At 47.1% G+C, this 9,374-nt stretch overlaps 1 protein-coding gene across 1 annotated transcript in view; it reads left to right on the top strand.

The window, feature by feature from the left end:
- The first annotated feature begins 651 nt into the window (after positions 1 to 651).
- Positions 652 to 9,374, top strand: part of OGT (O-linked N-acetylglucosamine (GlcNAc) transferase) — a 29,045-nt gene continuing 20,322 nt past the window's right edge. Inside the window, exons 1-3 of the mRNA XM_072626312.1 lie at positions 652 to 908; positions 4,056 to 4,206; positions 5,785 to 6,028. Of these exons, the coding sequence (XP_072482413.1) occupies positions 872 to 908; positions 4,056 to 4,206; positions 5,785 to 6,028 (432 nt within the window). The 5' untranslated portion in view covers positions 652 to 871. The remainder of the gene's footprint in view (positions 909 to 4,055; positions 4,207 to 5,784; positions 6,029 to 9,374) is intronic.

Genomic DNA, 9,374 nt, shown 5'->3' with positions numbered 1-9,374 from the left:
CCGGCCCCGCTGCCCAGGCCGCCCAGTAGGGCGGGGTCCGCGCCCTTCCCGCGGCTCCCAGGAGTCACTTGCGCGCCGCTCCCGTCCCCCCGCAGTGCCCAGGGGTCCAGGTCCGGGCCTGGTATCGGGCAGAGGGTACATGACTAAGCCCTGTGCAGGGCAGCGGGGGAGGGAGGGTGAGGAGGAGGTCAGGGAGACGCCCATCCCTCCCCGGGCACAGGACTGCCTTCAGCGGCCGCCTCGGCTCAAAGCCTGTCACTGACGACCCGCCCTCTTCCCTCCCCTTCCCCCCCCCCCCCGCCCCTTCCGCCTCGGCTGGTAACTTGGGCCGCGGCATGTCCGGCCCAGCTCTGGTTGTCAGCAAAGGCCCGGGCGCGGGCTCCGGCTGGGGGCTGCCCGAGTGACACGCATGCGCCCCGGTCCCAACTCCTGTTTGTCGCAATGCCCACCCTCTTCCCGCCCGCCCCTTCCATTTCCCCGTGCGCGGAAGACTACGGTGCGTGCTGAGGCCATCATTGTAATCATCTGAGGCCTCCGAGAGCCTACTCCATCGAGCCACCTCCTCCGCCTAGGGACTCGATTGTAGCAGGAAGTAGTTCCGGCCGGTGTTGTCTTGGACTGGGAGCCACCACCGCCGCCGCCATTTCAAGAGTTCGAGAGCAGAGGGAGAAGCGGTGCGGGTGCCAGCGCTGCGGAGCTTCGTCGGTCGCGCGGCTGCTGTCGGAGCCGTCCCGGCCAGCCCGCCTGCCCGGCCGGCCCTGCCGCTCGCCTCCCGTCCGTCCCTGTCGCCAGCCTCGGAGGCGGCCCCGGCGGCGGCGGGACGCGGCGGCGCGGGGCTCCCCCTGGCCCGCCCTCCCTCAGGAGGCTCCCGATGGCGTCTTCGGTGGGCAACGTGGCCGACAGCACAGGTAACCTAGCCGGCCGGCCGCTGCTTCGCTCTCCCCTGCCCGCGAGCTCCCTCGCGCTCCCCGGGGCTCCGGGGCTGGCCGGACAGCTGCCCCGCTAGTCCCGAACCCCCTCGGTGTTCGACGCCGCACGTATGCCTGCAGGGTGACCCGAGCGGGCGGGGGAGAGACTCCCGGGATCTCGACCCCTCAGTGCACATGTTTTGCCTTCCCCCCCTCCGCTTGGGGGGGGGCCATCCTTACCCCGGAGATTGGCGAGTCGTGGAGGCTACGCCCTCGTGCTACAGAGGAGGAAACTGAGGCAGGCCTCGGGGAAGTGCCACGCGCAGGGGGCCCACAACTAGATCGTGCCTGAGGTCGGATTCGAACTCGGGTCTTGGTGCCCGCGGCTCGGCGCTCTGTCCCCTGCCCCTCCTGGCTTCCGGTGGCGGATCTGCGGGGATGGGGAGGGACGTGGAAATTTCCAGGGGCGGCGGGCCCCGGGGGAGCGCCTCGTTGCTTCGCGGCCCGGGGGCCACACCCTGGCCTCGGAGCCGATTCCGGCCCCTTCTTCACCTGCCCTCTTGACGGGCTCGGGTCCAGCCTCGGCCGCGCTGGGGCATGCCTTTCCGATCGCGCTCCTCGGGGGTGTCCGGCGCAGGTTTCCGTTCCCATTTCTCCAGCTCATTGTGTGCATTCGCGAGGTGTGTGTCTCTTAGCGTTTTCACTTTATCCTCCCTCGCCCGGACGGACCGTCTGACCCCGAGGCTGCTCTTTTATTTTCGTTTTCAGCTATGCACTATTGAGACTGAAAACCCAAAAAAGACCTTTGGGATAGTTGAGCCGAGTATCTTCCCGTGTTCAAACTTTCCTGGGCAGGGGCCCCTTAACAAGCTTGGCCGCAGCAGCTGGCTTTGGAACGCTTCGAAGACGGGCTTCTCCGGGCCATATTGATTGTTGACTCCGCTTAGGGAACGGTCTCGTCCCTTATTTATAACTGTAAAGAGGGGGATTTAGTAAGCAGTTCAGTCTTTTCCCCCCTCCCCGGTGTTAAGCGTGCAAGGTCTCATTTCTCTTTTGCTATGGTACCTGGATAATCGAATGAGATGGCATTTGTAAATGGCTTAGCACAGTGCCCGTAACGGGTGCTGTGTAAACACTAGCTATTAATCTTCATTGAGAAAGCTGCGATTTCAAGCATTAAAATGGGATTTATGACTTTTTAAACCTGTGCGCTCCGATTCCAACCTTAAAAAACGTTGGAAGTCCAGATTGCTTTTCGGTGTCCATTGGACACACTGATATGTACTCCCCCCCCCCCCCCCCCCACTCCCGGAGCCAAGTTCTGATTCCTTATTTGTTATTTAACTCTGGACAAATAATGTAATCTGTCCTGGTTTTTCATTTCTGACTACCATTTATCTGTAGTGTGAAAATAGCAGAAAATCATTCCAAAGTGGTCGTATTTAACCAAAACTGAACATACCTAAGGGACGGTTCATTTGGGAATCACCCTTTAAATAGTCCCTTTAGGATTAATGTTTGTGTCTTCAGTATTTTAATTTGATTCCGGTTATTCTGAAGACCTTTCTTTTTCCTGGCAGATGATCTGAAGATGCTGTTATTTCTAGTATTAAAATAGCATTCGTTAAATTTTGAAAGTGACAAGTGATGTGGTAATTGGGGAAGGGGAAGAGTACATTTCTTAGCTACTTTTTTCTTTAGGTTTCATTTGCCTCCCCCAGATTTGCTAAGATAAAGTCTCCTCTCTTTCTGATTATATTCAGCAATACAGACTGTCATTTCTCTCATGGAGGTTGAGTTAGTTTCATGTAGAAATCAAACCAGGTCCTTTAACTGTCAGAATACCTTAAATCCAGGTAAGTGGAGATGGTGTTAGTGGAATCAGCCACCTCCCAGAACTGTGGTGAGGAAAGGTCCTTGCAAAGGTTAATTTAGAGGTGCTATTATTGCGTTGGTTTTAAGTGAGTGGACCATCTGTTCAGGCTTGCCAAGTTTACATAGATACTTTTGCAGTAATAGTGTTGGGATTTGACCTGGATAAAGCCAAGTTAATTTTTAACACTATAACTTTATGTTGAAACTTAATTATCAGGCCAACCGCCTCGTTGTGCCCTCTGTCTTTGCCTGAGTGAAATCTGTTGCATACCTCAGTTTTTTCATCTGTTACTAATTGAGTAGTTTACCAAATGTTTTGTACTAGATTTCCTAGCATTGCAGTTACAGGTAACTCCTTACACAGGTATATGGAGACTTTGGCATGATTTGCTTGCAGTATCTTAATCCTCCTGAGACTACTGGAGAGCTCTTGAGCAAAGTGCTCTTTGTACATTAAAGCAAAAATGAGCGATGGTCGCAAGAGCAAATGTGATGCCCGTCCTTATTTTAAAACATTTGATGACCTGGTTAAATACTTAGGAATCTTGTTAGATAAATTGACCTTTCTTATTTAGCAGCTGCCTTCAGAATAGCAGCTTCATTTCGAAGTTATTTCTCCCTCAACCTCCCAACCCCATTCAATTCTAGTCTTACTCATTATTTCCCGTATTTCACCAGAAATTTTATGTTTTCACAAAGTGACTTTGAAAAGCCTAGAAATCTTACTTGGGAAACCATGTTATAAAACTTCTTAATAAGCAGATTTATCCAAAGACATTATTCCAGGCAACATCATTAAACATTTTTCCATCTGTTTCAGAACTGCATGGTTTTGTCTTGTTTCTTCATAGAACCCAGTGTTGAAGATGGTAAGGTTGGGAGGGAGGACTGTCACTCTAGAGGAAGCTCCAGAAATAGCACACTGAATTTAATGGCACCTAGTGTCTGTTCTAGAAAATAATCTAAAAAGAACCTTCTGGCTAACTTCCTGCACATGATATTTACCTTCTTATTTAGTTTGAGAAGAACATAGCTCCGCGTGCACTTCTGAAATGCTGATTCCGTGCTTAATATAGAGATGAGGTATATTGACGTACACATACTCTAGTGCTTTACTTCGAGCATTTTGAGCTTTTGATTGTATTTGCCTTTTTTCTTTTTCTTTTTTTTTTACAGTTTGTGGTTTGTATTTTTTAATGTTTTGTCCTCCCCCTCCCCCCATATGATTGCGTGATTCTCCGGAACCAACAAAATGTATGCTTTCCTTCCAAGGGTTAGCTGAGTTGGCTCATCGAGAATATCAGGCAGGAGATTTTGAGGCTGCTGAGAGACACTGCATGCAGCTGTGGAGACAAGAGCCAGATAATACTGGCGTGCTCTTATTACTCTCGTCTATACACTTCCAGTGTCGCAGGCTGGACAGGTAGGAGACTTGGCTTTATTCCTTAGGTATTGAAATTCAAGACACTTGGATTTTTACAAAGTATACTTGAATCATGGATATTGCACCTTGTCCTTCATGCAGGCACACGCAAATGTTTCTGAGCCTGCACTGAGTCATTCTAGTACCTACTGGGTTCATCCATACTACTTGGGCCTAGTGGCAGATCTTCCTTTCTTGGTTTTTGTTGTTAGGCACAGGCATCATTGCTAGAGTTCAGGAGGGGAGGGCCCATTGTTTCCTATTCAGGTAACTGTGCTTGGTCCTACTTCCTTTGGCATTTGAAAGGCATGTCATAGGGAAGGGAGGGGAAATAGTTCACAAGTGGAAATGCATTTGTCACCATAGGAAATGTATAACTGCTACTAAAACAGAAATTTCAACCTTTTGGACTAAACTGAACTACCAAACAAGGAAAAGAATTATGCTGTAGTACTCTTGACACAGGGGTCCAGGGTTCATTTGGGGCAGATGCTTCCATTGTGGGGATAGACTGGAATGGAAATGCACCTGGTAAGCACTTAATATGTGTTAATCCCTCTGTTGGGTACCAAGAATAAAAGTACAAAATTAGGATAGTTCCTCTCTCAAGCTCACATTCTAATTAAAGGAGATCCTCCCACCCTTCCCCCACCCCTCATAGTAGGATTCAGCTCCAGGGCAGGTGGAAAGGCCAGATCAGATGATCCTTAGGTGCCGGGTTGTCATGTTTGACACTACCATGGAAGTCCAAATGGAAAGGGATTACTCATGGATAGGCTGCTAGATGTTCTTTTTTGCTTTAAGACAATTTCTTCAGACTTTAGAGCATTATACACTGTCCTTGGTGAGAGACATGGTATGTTGAGAAGAAAGCAACCAAACAGTCAATACAGGAAAAACAAACCATGCCACTGCCCTGGCTTCCAGACTGATTCACATTTGAAAGGCCAGCTCATTGAGTTAGCGAAACAGTGTATATCTGGTCCAGGTCCTGCTACAGATGTTTAATGAATTGGGCTTGGAATTGAACGGGAGACCAAATGGGCTAGATTGTGTTTGAGAAATCAGTATGGTACTTACATTGATTCCAAACTGCTCCCTGGTACATGAACCTTTTAAAAACCATTCTTCTAGTGGTCTGTGGTTGTGAATCTTGGAAATGCATTAAGTAACAAATTCGATACAGTAACACTTTGTTTTTTGGGAATCTGTGATCTGTCGAAATAGAAGATCTTTTTTAAGAATTCATTTTATTGTGTTCAGAAAAGTAAAGAGTGGATGATGATGGAGTTCTTTCCCTCCCCCCAACTTCTGAAAGTGCTTTTTTCTCTTGCCCTTTTCTTCAGTATTCTGCTTTTAAAGTTATTTAAGTCCTGTGTAGTTCCCAGAAGAGACCTCACGTATGTCAGAAGACCTTGGCTTTTGGGATGTCCTTTGTGGAGTCTGGATTTGATAATGTAAACTGTGGTATCAAAATTTGACCTTCTGGAATTGGAGGGCTGGTTGGTAGACTAGGCCAGGTTTCAGGATGTGCCTTTCTCTGGATCACCTCGTCACCGTTCTTCTTTCTTTTTCCAGGTCTGCTCATTTTAGCACTTTGGCCATTAAGCAGAACCCACTTCTGGCAGAAGCCTATTCCAATCTGGGGAACGTGTACAAGGAGCGTGGACAGCTGCAGGAAGCTATTGAGCATTACCGACATGCACTGCGCCTCAAACCCGATTTCATCGATGGCTATATTAACCTGGCAGCCGCTTTGGTTGCAGCAGGAGACATGGAAGGGGCAGTGCAAGCTTATGTGTCTGCCCTACAGTACAATCCTGTGAGTAGAATTTGGTAGTGACTCCCTTACTCCCACAGAATCCAGGAAGCTGCTTTGGCTAGCTCATCCATTGCAAAGCCCAAATAGTTTTTGGTGTTTGGGAATGGGCTCTTTCTGTAAAATGAACACAGTTTTTTTAAGCTGGGCTCTTAAGTAAGAAAATGTCTCTAATAAGCAGATAATGGAAAGGATAAAATCCACCCTTGCTGCAGACACTATGTGTCTGGTGTGGTAGGCAAGGAACTGGACATTAAACACACACAGCTCTTCTTGTGGGTCGTTCTGGTAAGTCTTGATGAACTGCAGAAACTTCTCTCATCAGTGTAGAAGATGTCTGAATTCTCTCAGTTGCAGTGACAATATTTAGCTTGGGAATGCTGGCTATTTGTGATGGTGATTACTGAAATCTCATCATACCTAACACAGCTGTTACGTGGATTGGCTCCAACTGCCAGTCATGTTTAGAAGAGTTGTAGTATAATGGAGGTTACTGTTAGAGTTGGGGCAGATCTTTCAGTTAGCTGGTGGGAAATTTGGTCTGGTTCTGCTACTAATTAATTCATGTAAGGTTTAGAGTTAGTTGCATAAATGACTTAAAAGTCACTTAAATTCTGTGCTTCTAAAATGGAGCTGCTGCTTGCCTGCCTTCCTCACAGGAGTGTATGAGAATTCAATGAAAAGATTGATGTGAAAATTCTTGGTGAAAACTGAATTCTGCCATTAGGTAGCATGTCATATACACTTAAGCTTCTAAGTGTTTTTTAGGGAGTTTTTTAGTGTTGCATCTGTCTACTATTGATGTATAAAATTTCTTTAAAACAGCGATGTCAGAGTATAAGGGTAGATCATTTTTTCTTCATCTTGTCATATCCAGGCAACATAGAAGATAGAATTGGTAATGAGGTGAAATGGTTTCACTAGGCTTTTTGTTTAGTCCCCATATTTCTCTTTATAATTGAAAATCAGTCAACAGATTAATTATACTTCCATCCTGTAAAAGATAAAAAGGTGTGAGAGGGAGTCCTTACTCTCAAGGTGTTTACAACCCTCCCCAGGAGTCATGACATGCCTAGAAATAGAGCTAGCGGTCTAAAGCATTGTACATCAGGTAAGTGCTGAATGAATGAATGGGTCCTGGGAGTATAATAACTTCTCCTTCATACCCTGCTGTTGTCAGTACTGACAACTGAAGATCCAAACTAGACTTTGAATTGGATTTGAGAGGACAGAACTAGTACCAGTGGGTCACAGAGAGAGATTTGAACCTGATATAAGGAAAAACTTCAAACTTGTCTCAAAGTGAACCCGGGGTGCCAGGGCCTCAACCCTAAGAGACTTCACGTGGCAGCTGTATGCCCAATTGTGGAATGGTATTATTTATTATTGGGGGCAGGGGAGGGATCCTATTCAGGAATAAGTTGCCGTAAATAATAGTTTCTTTTCAACTCTGAGGCTGTATGGAATTGAGACGATGAGAAAAGGAGATGATAATAAGAGACCTGTGATTGTGAAGGACCAAGCCATTGGCACAAAGCTCAACCTAAATCTGTCCTGTCCTGCCAGAGAAACTGGACAGGACCAGTAAAGAAAGTTGGATTACTCTGAATCATGTCCTGGGTGGTCTCATGCTCCCCGTAACACAGAGGAGAGGAGCTGCTTGTTTACCGGGTGGATTGGAAACATTGACATGATTTCATCTTGTCATGATTACTCATGAACAAATGCTCCTGGGCATCCTCACTTGCTTTAGTGAAGGTGGTATGAGTGCCTTGACCTTTGCTATTTGACTGACTGATAAAGCTTGAAATATTACCAGTGCCTCATTGGTCCTAGATATCACTGCCTTGGCATAGTAAAGCTACATTTACATGGTATTTATATCACACTTGAAGGCTGGCAGGGCACTTCTTAAATACGATCTCATTTTGTCCTCACAATAACCCTGGGAGGTGGCTGCTGTTCTGATCCCCAGTTTACAGTTGAGGAAACAAGGCAGAGACGGTGACATGGCTTGCCCAGAGGCACACAGCTAGTGAGTGTCTGAAGCCGCACTTGAGCTCCGGTCTACCTGACTCCAGAGTATTCTATTTACTGTGCCACCAGCTGCCTCTAAATGGCCTTTGATTTCCCAGTGGCGAAGAAGTGCAGTGTTAATGACTGACAGTCACAAAGTCCTTTACTCCATCTCCGCTTTATGAGGTAGTGCCCCAGGCAACTTGTATCTAGTGGAATCTCATTTCTAATGAAAAGGTAGGTCGCATTCAGGACTGTTCTTTGACTTGGTTGGAGAAATTGCCCTGATACCTCGAGCCATTCAGAGCTTCTGGTGTTGACATGGCGAAAATGCTAAGTGTGGCATTTTAGAGCTGCTTTTGCTACCAGTCTTGATCATGGAGGTGATGGAGCTGATTGGAGATTATTTCTCAGCAAGTGGTCTGGGCATGACCTGGTTATCCTCATGTGCTTTTGCTGCTCCTGAAGCTTCACTTTTACTGTGATTACCCTCCTTCCAGTAACCAGTCCAATGAGCCTCCTGATGTCATAAGTGTCAGGGGTTCTCACTTCTGCAGCTGAGCTCTGGAGGACCATTCATTTCTATGCTTTCGCTGCTGTTGGTTAAATTTAGCACATATATCAGAGGTCAGTAAATATTGGAGTGCCTGCTACGTGTGTTGCTAGAAGCTCTGGGGAGATTAGACAAATGACTGGGGTGCCTTTTCTTGCTTATGATCTCATGAGACAGGACACTCCCATGAAAGGGGATGTGTGCACAGCTAAAGCTAGGTGGGATGGGATGTGGAGACCTGGACAAATTGGGAAGAAGGAGGTAGCAAAAGCACTATTATTCATCTTAAAAGATTAGGGATGTAACCCCTTCCTCTCCAAGGATTTTTCTTTGTTGTGCACAACCATGTCCTCATATTAAAGAACAAAAATCGATTGCTGATACTCTAAAAGAAAGTCTAAGTTGGCTTAATCATGAGTTTTCAACCCAGTGTGGCAATTCTCTGTTAAGGGGACATCCTGTGGCTCTCCTGATCTTTGCTCATAGTTAAGACTTGCCGATTCTGAGAAATGATTCAGAATTCAGTTCTGTCCATGGTGTGTCACTCTTGGCGCAGTAAAAATACCAGCTCTTGGCTGACAGTTGCCAGGGTATTCAGTTAGGGACGAATGATAGTTCTTATTAGCTTTTGAGGTTGTTTGGGCCCAGAAGTAGTCTCATGACTCTCTTCCCTCCTGTTTGGGTAAATGTGTCAGATGACCACCCATACACATTCAGCTTTGTCTAAGGGGCAGAATCAACTGGTGGCTGCCCACCGGCCCTGCACCGAGGGCACTAACG

Source organism: Notamacropus eugenii, chromosome X (assembly GCF_028372415.1).
Source record: "Notamacropus eugenii isolate mMacEug1 chromosome X, mMacEug1.pri_v2, whole genome shotgun sequence".
Taxonomy (NCBI): domain Eukaryota; kingdom Metazoa; phylum Chordata; class Mammalia; order Diprotodontia; family Macropodidae; genus Notamacropus; species Notamacropus eugenii.
Note: the sequence above shows the minus strand (reverse complement) of the source record. Positions and strands in the feature narration are given on the sequence as shown.